The 16,666-nt window shown below is 35.5% G+C and overlaps 1 protein-coding gene across 12 annotated transcripts in view; it reads right to left on the reverse strand.

The window, feature by feature from the left end:
- CCDC171 (coiled-coil domain containing 171) overlaps positions 1-16,666 on the reverse strand; it is a 178,313-nt gene that overhangs the window by 66,224 nt on the left and 95,423 nt on the right. For 10 of the 12 annotated variants that reach the window (XM_090132595.1, XM_090132594.1, XM_090132596.1 and 7 more), the window contains 2 exons: positions 4,722-4,867; positions 1,862-1,916 (listed from right to left, as the gene is read on the reverse strand). In XM_090132595.1, the coding sequence (XP_089988721.1) occupies positions 1,862-1,916; positions 4,722-4,867 (201 nt within the window). Of the gene's footprint in view, positions 1-1,861; positions 1,917-4,721; positions 4,868-7,739; positions 7,907-9,952; positions 11,608-16,666 lie in introns of those variants that run through there. The other 2 variants (XM_090132592.1, XM_090132593.1) reach the window with 2 other exon arrangements.

The following is a 16,666-nucleotide window of genomic DNA, read 5'->3' on the forward strand; positions in this document are numbered from 1 at the left end:
TAAGTAAGATTACTACAGATGTCTGTAAAATCCCTCTGAGCTCTATAAGCAAAAATTTAGTATTATGCATTGATAACACAGATCCTGCAGGTGATGCAGTGGAATTTTGTGGATATTTGCTCATGAATACATAAATGTAGAAATACCACAATGTTCAGTGTCCAACTCCCATAAAGGTATTTGCAGCTAATACTGATACTTTTTCAGCGCTAGATGATTCAGAAATTGATATCCTTTTTCTTTTGATTCACTTTTGAAAATGAATGCAATTCCCAGAATTTCAATTGGGAAAAAAAAGAAAAACCCCTTTACTAGTATTTCATCTACTTCATTATGCTTTCATTTTTCACTCACTGTACAAAAACATTTAAGAACAACAATGCAAGTTGGATAGGCTACACATAAGTCACGCTCATTACTGTTAGATAATTAGATACCATTATGATGTCAGATCTAAGTTTCAAATATTTCCCAAACGACGATCAATAATTTCCCTTTGTTCTTGTAGGAGAAATAATACGTCAAATTACAACTGATTTACAATCAATTGTTTTATTTCCTGCTGAAAAGATCATCCTGACATTTCTAATTCTTATGTTTTCCTCATTCTTTAGGGTGACAAACCAGAAAAGATAAATTACTGTGCTATTCAATAATTAGTTATTCAGACCTAACAACTATGTACAATTCTAACAAACATGAAGAAATGAAAAGCATACATGGTAACTAAGTTTCTAAAAGAAAAATGAGTTTTTTTTAATGTACTGACTGCATTAGGAAGAACAGTATTATGTACACTATCCTTAAGAAGATAGTGCGATCGTGCACTATCTTCTAAAGCAAAACATAAACTTTTAATTTACAATAATAAACTGTCAATACAAGAACACTGCATGTATACATCAGTGAAAAAAACACTGCACTTTCTGCATTATGTAGATTTCCCAAGCTTAAGAGAAACATGAAGGAGATGGAGATGCAAAAGAAAAAAATTACCTATAAGCACTGTTTGGTGAAGCTAAAACAGAAAAGCAGTTTAGGTCCTGTCACTTTTTATGAATGTTAAAAGAAAGAAAATTTTGAAAAGGGTATGTGAAAATTAAATTAACAACAGTTTTGGTGGACACAGAAACTAAAATAAAGAATAGATTCCCACGTTACTGGGAATTCAAGATGTGATAAGGGAAATGAACACTCCAAGGTAATAAAAACTCTTTTTTTGCTATGTGTTGCTCTGGACTAAAAACAATTACAAAACAACCAGCCACCAGAGCTACAGTTAAATACAACTCTGTCTCCCAAATAATTACATATTCAGCTTTGTTGAATCTTCAAAGAATACTATATCAGAATAAAATAATATCAGTCAAGGAGAATGCTTAAGTAAATCAAAAAAAGGATTTAAAAGAAAATATTATTTATGATTTTGCATATAGGTTAATACTTGCCATCTTTTCCTTATGATACACACTATGTATCAAAGATTAAAGCAGCATAACAAAGCTAAATGTCTTATGAGCACCATGTTTGTAACCACATACCTCAGCAGTGAGGTAACTCAGCAACTCAGGATCAACAGCCAACAGAAATATTGCTCAGTGATGGAGAAAAGGAAGGCGAATTTCATCACATTAATACTTACATAATAATAAGTCTAATATTGGAACAAAGCAGTCTATATGTATCAAAGCTGTATTTTAACTTGCTAAATCTGAATACTTTTTGGAGCCAAAACAAGCTGAAGGTGGAAACTTGAAGCTGCTATTCAACTTCTACATCCCTGCTTCCCTGAGAACAAGTAGCTTTAAAAGCTTGATGTGACTGGAAATACAAATGCAGACAAAACACTTCAAATTCTTACCGTATGAAGAGTGGTTTCCACAGATTTCATTTGATTAATGAACAATTCTCTGTCCCTGTTGTAAGAGAAAAAAAAAGAAAAAAGAAGTAGTTAATAAAACTGAAGTCCTACTGATGTGTAAATTCATTTTCTGCTACTTTATAACAAAAAAGTCTTTAAAAATAATTTTGACAGCTTACAAACTAATATATTAGTCTCTCTCCTCCTTTTAACTCCAGTACAAACCTTACAAAAATAGTTCATGGACTAATATTCAATACATTTCCATATGGGAGATGCCTGTACTGTATGCAAGAGATTAAACTAGTATTTACAGGCATTTATTTATATATTATTCATTTGTATACCTCTAAATACATAACTTACATACCATTTTTATAGCAATATCAATTAATAATCATTGTGTTGTTGGAGAGGAATTCTGCAATTTTGGATAAAAAAGGCATGTTGAAGGGACTACAGGCTCTAGTGGGATGAGATTACATTCTCCTTCTGGAGAATACTGTCAGATTACGTTTTTCATCAAGTATTCTTGTAGACAAGAAAACTAGTCTTCTAGAAACCTGACCATCCCTGTACACATTCCACTGGTCTTTTCCAGTCCAGACAAGGATCCTATCTTTAAGAAACAAAAGTTCAGATAATGAAATATTACTCATGCCTTTTTGCAGACAGGGGCTTAAGTAAGAAAGATGGCTTTGCATAGTTACTCTGCCATAAAAAACCTAGCACTCAGAGAAATGTAGTTGCAGTTGCACAATATTAAGGAGACTGGGCCATAGTGACCAACAAACCTCAAGAGGAAATCAAATAGAGTTCACACCAAATAAGTTGATACTCTGTATTCCAGGACAGGCTTGCCAGCTAAGTGAGTATTTTCCTGTAACTCTTAGAAACTCCTGAAGCTGAATTCAAAACCACGGTAGTGTTCTGCTTAGAATTATGACTGTTTCCTCATTTTACTGATTCATACTATCCTAAGCAGCAAAAATAATAAGGCAGCAAGAAAAATAACATTGGTTATTATAATCTTAGTAAAGCTGTAACATAGATTTTTGCCCTTCCAGGATCTTATCTTTCTTCAGATTCAATTTACAAAGACATGCTACTGTTCCTTCTCAATTTTCCTCACTCATGTAGTGATTGCTTTGTCTGGGTAAAATTGGTTCTAGAGAGCTAGTCCAACAGAATTAATGTTTAAGTTAGTAAGTGATATGGAAATCAAACTATTCCTTGCATATTCTCAAGTATTCACAGTTTTGTGAAGAAATCCCTGTGAATGTCCTTGAATTACTACCTCACTTTTTGGGAGCAGTTAAACAACATCTTTACATAAAAAAACTCTGACAATACGTTTACAGCACTTAAAAAAAAAGTTTAATAAAATGAATCTTTTTGCACCCCTACATGACAGAATCCATACGTTATTCAGATATTTTCCAGTGCCTACAGGGGTAAGGAAAGTTGGACTTCAACCACAGAACTATTATTTATTGTATTTAAATGTGGCTCATGAATGCAGAATTTGTTTTGTAACACTGCTTTATTTTCGAGCAGAGAAGACAGAGAAAGGTCTAATATATTACTGTTGGGTTAGATGCTTATAGGCTCTCTTTTCACTAGTGCTGCTTCCTACTCCAGAAATGGAATTTCTGGCCACCACTGCAAGAAAATCAAAGACCTTCTCAGAATGAGCCAGTCATCTTCCTATCCCTTAAGATTGTAGGAAAAAAAAATAAAAAACTGAAAGACACCCAGGAGCATGAAAATAAAAATGTATTGCTTACAGTCAATCAGGTCGTAGAAAAGCTGTTAAAGAAAGATTTTCAAATATGAAGTCTATTTCATCCCTTCTGCTGGTATGTTCCAAAGTTAAAAAAATAACAATTAATGGTATAATATGGGGACGTTTTTGTATTCCATAATATCCAACTACTACATACAGAAATAAAATGGTTTCTAAATTCTAAATGCCACAAGGAATGCTCTATACTATTGTATGTAACATAGGTTGTGACAAGGTGAAAAGGACCAAGTTTTCAAGACCAAAACCTTCTTCAGGTCAAATATACTTTAACAGACTCTTACTAAATATCACCTAGCATTTCCATTAGCTTGCTGAGCATCTCACCAAAAAACATAGCAATTACAAGATTTTATTCATACATAAAACACTTCAACCTTCTATACTACTGTTTTTAAGAATACTTACATCTTGGGTATAATGAGAAATGTTTAACATTTAAGTATTATCTTTTTTTATCTGATTACGTGACTCTAGGAGGTTAATAATAATCACATTAATGTAAATCGTCAGTCTCTCATGTATAAAATACAAAAAAGCACAGGTTTTACAACTAAAACTCCCTGAAATTAGCTGAAAGATCCAACCTCTCGTACAGATATGATCAGGTCCAAAATGAGTTTCAACTCCTTTGACAGCGAAGACCTGACACCCAGTTGATGTTTTTGTATGTTTTATGAGCTATAGATTTTATCATTCTATAAAAAGATGATCTGGAAATGCAGAAAACTAGCAGTTACTTCCTAATTAAATGGTGTGGTAGAGCTCTACCAAAGAGACATTGTCAAATCAGTAACATAATTGGCAACCCAAAATACCTGTGCTATTCCAGGACTTAGAAATCGGAACACTTTGAGGAGCTAACTACAGAAAACATAAATCTAGCATGTTGGACTAACAGTCTTCTTTTTAGAAAACCACCACTGAATTTCAAAGAGAGACAGATGTACTTTTGTTTTCTAGCATTACATTAGCCAGAGTTAAAACCCTGTGCATGAAAGTAAAAATTGATCTTTTGTCTGTTTTAAGTGATCTCCCCAAGGTCCAAGCGCTCACTTTGCTGCCATGCAGAGGGCACTCTCTGCATCATGGATGCTCTCTTTCAGTCGACGCTTGTCCTGCTCCAGCTGCGTAAGAAGTCTATTGAGCTGACGCAGAGATTGATCTTTTCTTCTCAGCTCCATCTTTGCCTCGGAGAGTCTCTGCAAGCAGACAGAAAGCAGAGTTACTTGTCAGGCCAAATAATTAACTTCAATTTATGCCATAGGCTATTAAACAAAGCGGAAAACAGACTGACTGTGAAGTATATTTGGACCATGAGATAGTAAGGGTTTACAAATCCTGTAGTAAAAACATTACTAGCTCACAACATACCCGTTTTTAGTACACTGCCTGTGTACAAATGTATTTTATAAAATAAAATGATTTGTTGAGTAGTACTGTATTTACAAATACTAGATCTAAACACAGTGGAGCATAGAATTAAACAAACAGAATATTCTCGAACCTTAATTTAAAACAAATATTAAATAAAAGAATTCACAAAAATACAATTTTGGTTTCTTTCATTTAAATATTCTGCATGATTTAGATAATCCAATTCTCTGTTAGTGCACAAAGTACGGCTCTCCAGCAGTTCTTAATACCAAATCACTACTTCATGGTACATCTCCTGTTTCAACATGAGTTTTCCAAATGCAAAATATTGTTTGTTGTTGTTTTAGCTGTTGTTTTCTTTTTTTCCCATTCTAGCTTAGAATTAACCTAACATGATTTAAATCAATTCAGATTAATCCAACAGATGACAAATAGCACACAGAACTAATTAATACAGAGCCTGGCTAGTCGCTACTTCTTTCAGCTAGGATAAATCAATGCATTTTGAGACAGCAGTATTAATAACATGATTTCATATTTTGCTAAATGTCATCTTTTATATATAGTGGCTGGTTTTTTTTTTTAGAAAGAAACTATGAGGGATGTTCTGAAAGTAATGCCTCCTTTTTTATTATGATGTCCCATAACATCAGAGGCAGATATTGATGATAAGGCAGTAGAAGTTGAATATTCCCTCCAATATTCTATTACAATTTGCAGTCATGTGGCAGATGGCAGCAGAGGGACAGTCTGATAAAATGGTATCTGACATGGAAGTGCGTATGAAGCAAAGGTGTGTCACTGAACTCCTCCATGCAGAAAACACGGCACCCTCTGACATTCATCAACACATGTGAACACTGATGGAGACCCAACAGTGGATGTGAGCACAGTAAAGCAGTGGGTGGGGCATTTCAGCAGCGGTATAAACAACATGAAAGACAAGCCATATTCTGGATGGCCAAGCACAGCCCAGAATGAAGTGTGTCTCGATCAGCTTATTCACATCAATGGATTATGGTAAGGGAACTGAGTACAGAGCTGAATATCAGCTTCAATGCATTGGAAGCAAAGGTGGCAACACTGGAATATCACAAAGTTTGCTCCCAATGGGTCCCACTAGTGCTTGCAAAGGAAGAAAAAGAACACCATACGCAATACCATGTCAAGATCTAATGAACCAATACAATGCTTAAGGTGACAGTTTTCTAGATCACATCACCGGTGAGACAGGATGTGGTGTAACCATTGTGAACCAGAAGCAAAAGAGCTGTCCATGGAGTGACAACATGTGAATTCCCCAACAAAGAAAAAGCTCAAGACACAGCCCTCAGTGGATAAGGTGATGTGCACTGTCTTTTGGAATAGGAAAAGAGTGATCCTTCTGGATATTCTGGAACCTGGATGAACTATCAACTGCTACTTAGTGTTGCTGACTAAGCTGAAGGCTTGATCTTCCAGAGCCAGCCCAGAGAAGATAACCTTTCTCTTGCAACATAATAACACCAGGCCCTATTTCAGTTTGAAGACCGAGGAACACACTGCCAATCTTGGCTGGACTGTCCTACTACACACACGATATGGTCCAAATTTGGAGCCTCCTGACTTCCATCTTTTTAGGATGATGACAGACGGACTGCACAGGCAACATATTCCTACCAACAACTCCATCACTGCATCTGTGAAACAGCATGTCACCTCTGTTGGTGCACATTTTTATATGAATGGCATACAAGCTCTAGTTCATTGCTGGTGAAAATGCATAGCTAATGGTACTCTGACTATGCTGAAAATCGGTGTTTTGAAGCTAAGAATTTGCTCTGTCAAAACATCATTGTTGAGTATCTGTTGTAGAAATAAACAGGAGGCATTACTTTTAGAGATTCCTATGTAGTACGGAGATCTCTAAATATTTGTTTAAAAACCTAAGTTTCCTCACAGATTCTAAAGAATCACAGAAAAACAGAGGACGCCGCAAAGTTGCAAGACTAAATTCTTGCACCTTGTTTCAAAATTTATGGACATCTTTTCTGCTGAAGTTTTAAAAACGCATAATTTGTACCTGGCGGTACCTGATTTGGACTGTTGAGCACTGAAAATACACTGTGAGAAAGTATGAAGAGTGGTATATAAAAAAGGCTGATAAAAATTTGCAGGACACTGATGACTAATTTGAAGAAGCCTCAGATTTATCCAAGAGCCAAAAGCACTTCAGAAAACATGTCAGCCAAAAAAATATGGCACTGAATACTATCATCCTGAAAAACAAACTGAAATCTATGAATATTTTTTTTCAAACATTTCTAATGGTAATAAGAAGAACCACATATTCTAACAGTACAATACAAAGTACAGTACTGCTACCAGAATCCTCTGTTCAGCAATTTACAAAATCCAGGCTGAGATCAATCACTGATGTAAGAAAAGCATGGAGATGTCTTGCTCAAGTTAATGCTGGTTGAATAAGTCTACTATGCTTCTTATCTCATTAATTTCATCTAAATATCCTATTTTTCATCCAAAAAAAAGAAAAAAAAAGAAAAAAAAAAAAAAAAGATGAGCACACAGATCTCATACTCCCATTGTATTATTAGCATAAGCATATCCAAAACCAGGAATGACTCTGATGCTACCAGTGACTATTAAAATCTTGTCTGAACAACTGTTTGCAGACAGAATTTCAGAACATTACCTTCTTCCATTTATTGTGCTACTGTTGATATATTTTTAGGCAAAATCAGCATTGAAGAAATACAGCTATAAATGCAGTCATGTCCCTCTCACTCATATTCCCATTTTTTGACAAACTGAACGTATTGAGCATAGAATATCTCTGGTACCAATGCCTCACTTTCCCAGTGCCACTGAAAAAAAAAAATTAAAAATTAAAGATGCAGTGACAGTATTCAGCTCTGGTCTGCTCAGAAAATAATTCTGCTAATACTTTGACACAAGCAACTTTAGATGTAGAGGTTACTGGGGCAGAGCCTGGTTCTAAGATTCTAGTGATCTTAATGACTGGAAAAATACAGGCCAATATGTATACTCTAGTAAGAGAGGATGCATATTAATTTTAGTTATTCTCCTGCAGGTACTGAAGAGTGGGCTGTTCCAGCACACAGCTTACATCGTGGACCACAGAAAACGAAGAGGCCCATAATGTTTGAAAAGCTTGTGTGAGCTGCTAACTAACACTGCTTGTCAATTCCAAACACAGGACTATTAATGAGGCAGTCATAGGAAGCACAGCTCTTGTAAAGCAAGACGCTGATGACAAAGCTATATAGAAATTATTAAATCAAAAATCTTACTGCTTTATTTTGATAACTTTCAACATTATTTGGAGAAATCTCCAAAGGATTTCAATTTTACCTATCTTTGATATTGCAACATCAAAGCAAAGTGTAAACAGAACAGCTCCCTAAAAACACTACTAATATTCACTTGAAACTCCTTGCTACTGTGGGTAAAGTGAAGCCGTAACAATTGCTCAAATACAGAATGGAATGTTCTAAAGTAACGGCTTCTAAGCCTCTCTTTTTTTCCTTCTTCAGATTGATCTAATTAAAACCCTTGATAAACTTTATGGACTCTAATATTTCCAGCTGAGTGACTGAAACCAAGAGGGTGTGCCTCAAGGCAGCAAGGCAACAATGATAAGCAGCAGGTTAGCCACTAATTTCTCAGCCAGGGTAGATTGTGAAAGTGCGATGTTCTGATATCCAAGAAAGTGTTCAGGAGAGAATAGGATAAATCAAGTTTAATAACTCTGCTCCTAATTGTTCCCTCAATGCTCCACTCTAATTACTTGGAGAACTCTCCTGACTGTCACCTGATATTAAGTTGTTGGAGGCTGAGTGTGGAGCAGCGAGATAATCAATAAACATTTAGTGGGGAGAAGAATGAAGATCCCGTTAAGCAGTGGGAACCAGCAGCACCCAAAGCCCTTCTGCTCATGAGAAAACCTATGGGAGAGCCATAGTGATTGCAAAGCAATAATCCAAAGCACTGTTTTTAGGCCTTGAGGCCTTTAGGCAACAGTACATTTGAGAAAAAAAGGTTAACACGGTCACCCTAATTACAGCCCATTTTCACATACTTCATATATAAGCGAAGACAAGCCAATTAGGTAGAAAGGAAGATAAGGGAAGTTTTATTTGTATACTAATTAAACCCCTGATGAAATTAAAGGAAAAACATACAGCTCTGTAATTGTGTCTGAGAAAGGTCACTTCAGGTTCAGTTATCAGAAAAGCACAGCCTTGAGATATTTCACTTAATCCACAATATAGCCCTTATTTTGCTCCCCAGGTCTTATTATTTACAAAAATAAGAAAATTTCAAAACCTGATAGTGCATTTATCTTGAAATGTTTTCTGTGGACAATTACAATTGTTAGAAAGTTAAGGCTAAATATGATAACAAGGATGGAGGTTTTAAAAACCTACTTTAAAACCTACTGTGCACGTAGTTTAGAGAAGATGCTGAGCTTTCACTTTCAAGCATAAGTGATTCTGAACCAACTTAGAAGACAAACTCCAATTTACTGACATTTCATAAAATGCCTGTTATTCTTATAGCTCAGAAGTTTAGGTATTCAGGTGCACATTCAGATACCACTGCATTTCCTCTTCAGCCCAACAAAATCTCATATATCAGTCGAGTTGTCATCAGCATCCTTAGAGGGCGATCCCTCTAGAGAAATTTTAGATTTGGGTTTCTTTTCCTCCATAAACACAGAATGCAAAAACACTTGTTGATGAGAACAGAATAACTGGTAGCAGTGAAGGAAAATCTCTTAGGGTGAAGCTGGCACTTCCACAAATAATTTTAATCATCTTTGGCTTTTCTTCTAAATCAGTTACAAAAAGAAATGTAAAAAAAAAAAAAAAAAAAAAAAGAGTGCTAAACACTGTCATTCTTTAAAAAACAAAAACCAAACAAGCAAAAAACAAACAAAAAACACCTCTATTCCACAGTTAACAGATGGACAATTTATACAGCTGAGTAACTGCCATACAGTTTAAATTCATGCAAAGCATGTGTGACACACTTATAAAGAGAGCATATTTTCCAAGACAAAAATATTTAATACGTTAGATTTATGTTGTGCTGACACAACAAAGCACTACAAGACGTGAGAATATACTTCAGTACACATGTTATGAACTGATTTGTGAAATCAAATCAAGGATTTTCTCTTCAGGAAAAATTCTGTATGCATATTTTCAATATAAATTCAAAATTCTATTATTTTTTTTAAAGACCTGTACATAGAAAAACTTCTGTAAAACAGTCCTACATACTATAGTAATAAATAATTGTCCACAGTAAAAGAACACGAAGTTAAGCCAGCATCCATTTGTCTACTAGTATAAATATACTTCACCATTACCCCATTTTGTCATAAAACATAAGTCATACAAAGCATAATTTTTGAATGTCATTTTTTATCTCTCTTTCTGCAGCAAATCATTCATCTCTTTCTCAAGTGCAGAAGTTAAAACTGAGTTTACACTTTGTGAGTGAGAAAGAGTAGGCTGGTAAAAACACATGGGAAAAAATACAAACAGAGCCTTACTGGATAGGAAGGCAGGAATATAGCATTTGAAAATGAAGGAAAAGAACTTTGAAAAACTAAATATTTGTCTTGTCATTTTTTCCATTTGCACGTGGTTATAGAAAACATTTAACAGCATGCATCATGACTATACAAGCATTCTGACTTTTCTGGAGTCCAAAATGCTTATTTAAATGGCTGATCTACAGGAGAGTAAAAGAATCCTTCTACTAAGGAAGAGATTTGACACCCAGAGGACATCTTTCTATCACAATGTACAGAAACAAGAGAGCTGATCAGAAAACTATCTGCTATACCAAGTTTGAGTACACTTGTTTTTTTTTCTGTCTGTGATTTTTTTGTGTCTGCTTTCAGTTGTTTTGTTGCTTTTTGGAGTGATGAACAGTAAAAAAAAATGACACAGTATGGATTGGAAAGACAGTGAGCTAGGTTAAAAACTGACTGAACACCTGGGTCCAGAGTATGATGATCACTGGTATGATTTTGAAGGTCAGGAATTAGCAGTGTACCCCACAGATTAACAATGAGTCCAGTCATGCTGGAATCTTCATTAATAATTACATGGATGATAACACAGAGTGCACCTGCAGCAAGTCTGCAGATGACTTAAGACTGAGAGAAACAACTGATACACCAAAGTTTCATGGTGCCATGCAGAGGGACCTCAGTATGCTGGAGAAATGGGCTGGCACAAATATAATGAGGTTCAGCAAGATGCCACAGGAACCTGAACTGTCCTGGAGGCAGGCACCAGGACAGACTGGGAGCTACCAAGTTGAACATGAGCATGTTGCCGCTGAGAAGGTACCCAAGGCGATCCTCTCCTCTCAGCACTGGTGAGGTCACATCTGAAGTTCTAGGCTCCTCAGTACAGAAGAGAGACGAAGTTTCTGGAGAAAGTCCACTGAAGAGCCACAAAGACGATGAAGGGACTGGAGCTTCTCCCTCACAAAGAAAGGCAGAGAGACCTTGGCCTTAGCAGTGCTACCAAAAAGCAAGAACAGAATTGGAACATTTAAGTGTTGGAAAAGAGCAGGAAAGGATTTAACAGGGGAAAAAAAACAAACCAAAACAACAACAACAACAAACAGACGAAAGTACAATGAAGTAAAAAAATGGAAGAACTCTCTATTTCCATCCTGCAAAAACTTCCCAGGAGGTCAGGGTAAGTAGTAGCTCAAGGTAACAGTCAGAATAAAAGATGGAAGCATATAAAAATTTCTAGCCTGGAGAGGTCCAAATAATAGTGAGCAGCAACAGATCAACATGCGAGCTTCAACAGAAAGTTTAACCTAAGTAAATTTGGCTTTGTACCAGCACTCAGGCCACATACATTACAGACTTAAAACAAATGATGAGTGTCTTCTTCCAACACATTATTTTGTTTCACATATTCTAGTAATAAAAACAGGCACTATTCTAATTAGTATATCACACTTTTTGTCATCTATATTTTATTTTCTTTATCAGCATGTCTTCCTGTTCTGTATCAGATAAGAAGACATCTGTGTATGTTTTTTTCACCCACTAAAAGCAAATACACAGTTATGACTTTAGGAGAACAATATCCCTTTCAAGAACAAAAATGAGAAGTATTTTAATAAGTCTATGTTTTGCTGGCCACAGGCACTGTAATCTCCACTATTCCTTTGGCTTCTAGTCCTAGAAGAGCAGTCTGGGCAAATTTTATTTGCAAACAGGCAGTCTATTCAAGATGCCTAGTGGGTCTTCCTAATACAGTGGATATCACTGTGCTTTTGATCATTCTTGCAAATTCAATGTCTACTGGCAAATAAAATCTTCAGTGTAGTCTGTATCTCCTCAAAGTCTACAGATAAGCTAGAGGAATCTTGGATCTTTGGAAAGTCCAAACACAAAATGGACAAATGCAACAAAACTTACATCAGTGTTCAAAGCCAAATGCTTTTTCAGTGTCCACGACAACTATACAAACCAAATTACATTAATTCAAACAACCTAGCTGAAGCTCAAATCAAAATGAAATTTCTATCAAAATCACTATTTGATCAATATCTTTGGAAAAGAAGTTCATAACGAAGAAAAAAGAATATATGAAAAAGAACAACTAAGACATTTAGAAATACAAAGACTGCTCTGAAAGTAATGCTTCCTGTTTTGTTATTATTATATTCCTATTCCTATTTTATTATGTTGGCCCACATTGTAAGAGGCAGATGTTGGCAGTAGAGGTGGAAGCTTCCTGCAAATATTCTATTACATGTTGTTGCTGTGTGGCAAATGGCAGCACAGGGGAAGTTTGACAAACTGGCATCTGATATGGAATGAAGCAAAAGGGTGGAATTAAATTCCTACATGCAGATAAAATGGCGTCCACTGACATTCATCGATGCTTGCTGAACATTTTTGGAGACCAAACAGTGGATGTGAGCACAGTGAGGCAGTGAGGTGTGTTTCAGCAGTGTTGACAGCAATATGAAAGACAAACCACATTCCAGGCAGTCGGGCAGAGTTGTCACACCATGGAATGAAAAATGGCCATGAAGATTTTTACAAGTGCTGCATGCAAGGTCTTGTTTATTACTGGTGAAATGCAAAGCTAATGGTGGTGACCACGCTGAAAACTAGTATTTTGTAGCTGTGAAACAGCTCTATCAAATAATATTATTGTGCTCTTTGTATCTGTAATTTCCATGGAAACAAATAAGAGACATTACTTTCAGAGCAACATATGTTTATCAACAAACAAGATGGACTTAGGATTTGCAACAGAAAACAAAACTCTGTAATACCAACATATTTATTTATTGACAATATGCTTCAGAGCGGCTGCAGTAGTGTCTTAGAACAGTTTGAAATGAACTCCATGTGTCTGCTCCGCTCCTGCAAAGAACTAACCTGAGGCTGACCACCTATGACATCCCTTCAAATAACAAATGCTTTCACACATCCTTTAAACTCCTATAGCAAAAGAAACATCTGTGTATTCAAAAAGATACCTGAATGAGCTATGTGAATGAGCTTTGCAGAAAAAGCAGTGATTGTTTAATATTTTTTTAACTTTTTTGCTGTTGAACCTTCAGTCTGACAGCAGGTATTTTTTTACATGTTGGTATTCTGAGAAATAACATAATGACGTCTCTTTTTAAAGTACATGGTGTAGAATGGAAGTGACTAAGCAGCTGACACCTAACAACGTGCAACATTACTTGACTTTGAAAGAATCCCATGTCACAAGGTAACAGAGGGGAGGCTACTGAGCAAAAGACTGGTGTGAACCAGCGCAACAACTTTAACAGATAGCTAACAAAACACCGGTGAATTAAGGGATACTTTCAGGCTTATTTTCACATTTCTGATATAGAGTTGAATCGATTGTGATTGTTCTGTATAAGAAGATCCTGTAAGACTAGAACACAAATGAAGCTAACACCAGTGATTGTGAAGCTTTTCACTATCACGAAAAGCCAAGTAGTCATCTCAAAAAAAACCTAGAAATCAAATGTTCATGCAGGTGGCTCAAAAAATACTTCAAATACAGTTATCCTACAAGATTTAGAATATTAAGAAATATTTCAATTAAAAAAGAATTATTCAGGAAAATCATTCAAAGGACCGGATGTGAAAAGATGCACTTCTTAATTTTGTAAGAGATTTTTCACATGTGTTATTTGAAACTGCAGGTTTCTGAAACTCATTACCTAGGTATGTCTACTCATTAACTGAAGCACAGCTCAGACACCTGAGCAGGTTAAGTTACCAAAAGCACTGTACCTGCAATAGCTCAGGATGGATACAGTATCTCAAACTACAAGGGCTAATATTTCTGTAGTAGAATGCAGACTATTTCTCAAGAGAGTATCTTTTCTAATCATTTTTCAATTGCATTAGCTCAAAATGTTTAGCACAGCATGACTGAAAATGTTTTTTGAAGTCAGTGGGCTGTATATGCATTAAAGTTATCATGAATTAAAAGAGCTTATTAATTTAAACACTGCAGCAATTCCTGAATAATTTCACATAATGACACTTCTTCCAGAATAGACATACTTTGCTCAAAAGTTACTCCATTTCAAAGTAACTGAAACTAAATAAAACTTCAAAAGTTTTTATATAAAGTAATTGCAGAAGACAAAATGGCTGTACATAGAATCACAGAATGGTTCAGATCGGAAGGGACTAAGATTTTCATGGGTCGTTCATACAAGCAAGCAAAAGCATCAGTGTTGAAATGTGTTAGCTTGGTACAGTAATGCATCTGAAAAAAATCTATGTTGGAAAACCTTCTCAAATGAGAGAGAATCTTTTGAATATTAAGATTCATTCAGCCAGCCAGACATACTCTAATCCAATCAAAGATAACAATGAAACTCCACTTCTAAACAATATTTTGGAGAATGCTAATATGCAAAACAAAATTTATGCTCATGACAATTTACAAATTCATTTTGTCTTCTGAGCTAAGTGAATTATATCATTATCAGTAGAAAGCTGCAGAGAAAGATTATAGCAACTCAACACAACCTAATCAAAGACACTTTTAGAAAAGCTTGGGCTTAATCAATCCGAGTTCATATGGATTTTTTTTAATGGATGTTTAGGTGACTATAAATTTTTGGAATTACTTGGTTGGTGATATGACTATGATCATTCATTTCTCATTCATCTCTGACGTGCTGCCTCCTTACTCTAAACTGATTCACCTGTACAACTTCTTATTTTTTTTATTTTTAACATTCTAGAAAGCTCAAATGATGCTTTTTAGGTTTTGTTTGCTTTAAGAAAACAATGGTTTTCCATTGTTAGATCCAGCCCTGCAGTAGCAGCAGCAATTTTTCTGTGCTTTAGCAGAATGAAGCGTAAGTACCACAGAACTACCACAGAAAAGACAATTCTATATTGTTCTATTGTTACACATTTTACCCTGATAAAACATAAGCCTTATTATTTCTACAATGTAAGATCATAAAAGATGGTACACACTTGATTCTGTAAAAGAGGACTTCTCATAAGTTTCTCTTATGATCCTATATATAAGTCAAGTATCTAACTCCACATGCAAAACTGTCATGCACCTCTCCAGCACTGCACACTGCTATACACAAGCAACTGCAACATTACCTAATTGTATACATTTCCACACAGTTTAGGATATAGGAGTGCTACTGGCTCTTATCCTTTATAATCATTTAAAAATGCTACTGTATTAAATGTACATAAACAGAAATATCTAGTTGGATATCCATGGTGCCACAGCATATTCCATCGACTTCTTGAACTTTACTAGAGGTGAACTGGTCTAAATCCAACCATCTCTGATTAAGTCCTACCAGTCTTACTAAGTCTTCTGTTATCAGTGACATTTCTAAGTCCAGGAACAGCATATTTTAAGTTCCCAAAAAAGATTACTCCATTGGATTTGCTCCACTGAATTTGCTTGCAATATTTCTAAATCACAGCAGCTACTTTAGATAATCCAGGAGCAACAAGAAACAAACATCAACAAAATGATCATCAGTAGCAAAGGAATTCTGCCTACAATTTAAATAATCAGAATTACATTCCAATTGCTTACTTAAAGGGGCATATAATTTAAAGCTGGTAGGAAAATGGACATAGGTTAAGAAGGTTCTGGGGAAAGACAAAATCACACAGCATTCTGCTTCAGACCTATACAAAGAAACAAGCATTACAGAACATCATCTCTACCACAGTTTTTACTTCAGACATTGGTTCAAAATTGGGAATCCCAAAAATCTTGATAACAAGAAATAATCTAAACTGAACCTAATATTTAGTTCTGAGTAAGAAATCATACTTTCCGTGATAAGCTCAACACACTGGTTGTTGTCTCTGTTAAACTATTTCACTTCTCCTCCCACAAGAGGCTGCTACCAATTCCACTGGTTAGTGACATATTAGTGAGGGCCATCACACTAGGCACTTACAGACAACAACGAGTATACCAATTTACATCAGCTGAAATTCTGATACTGCATCAGCAAGAATTTTCCTTTCTCTTTAAATAACGGATTTGACTTAAAGAAACAAAAAAACATAGCAC

This window comes from Phasianus colchicus, chromosome Z, assembly GCF_987193195.1.
Source record: "Phasianus colchicus chromosome Z, bPhaCol1.hap1.1, whole genome shotgun sequence".
Lineage (NCBI taxonomy): Eukaryota > Metazoa > Chordata > Aves > Galliformes > Phasianidae > Phasianus > Phasianus colchicus.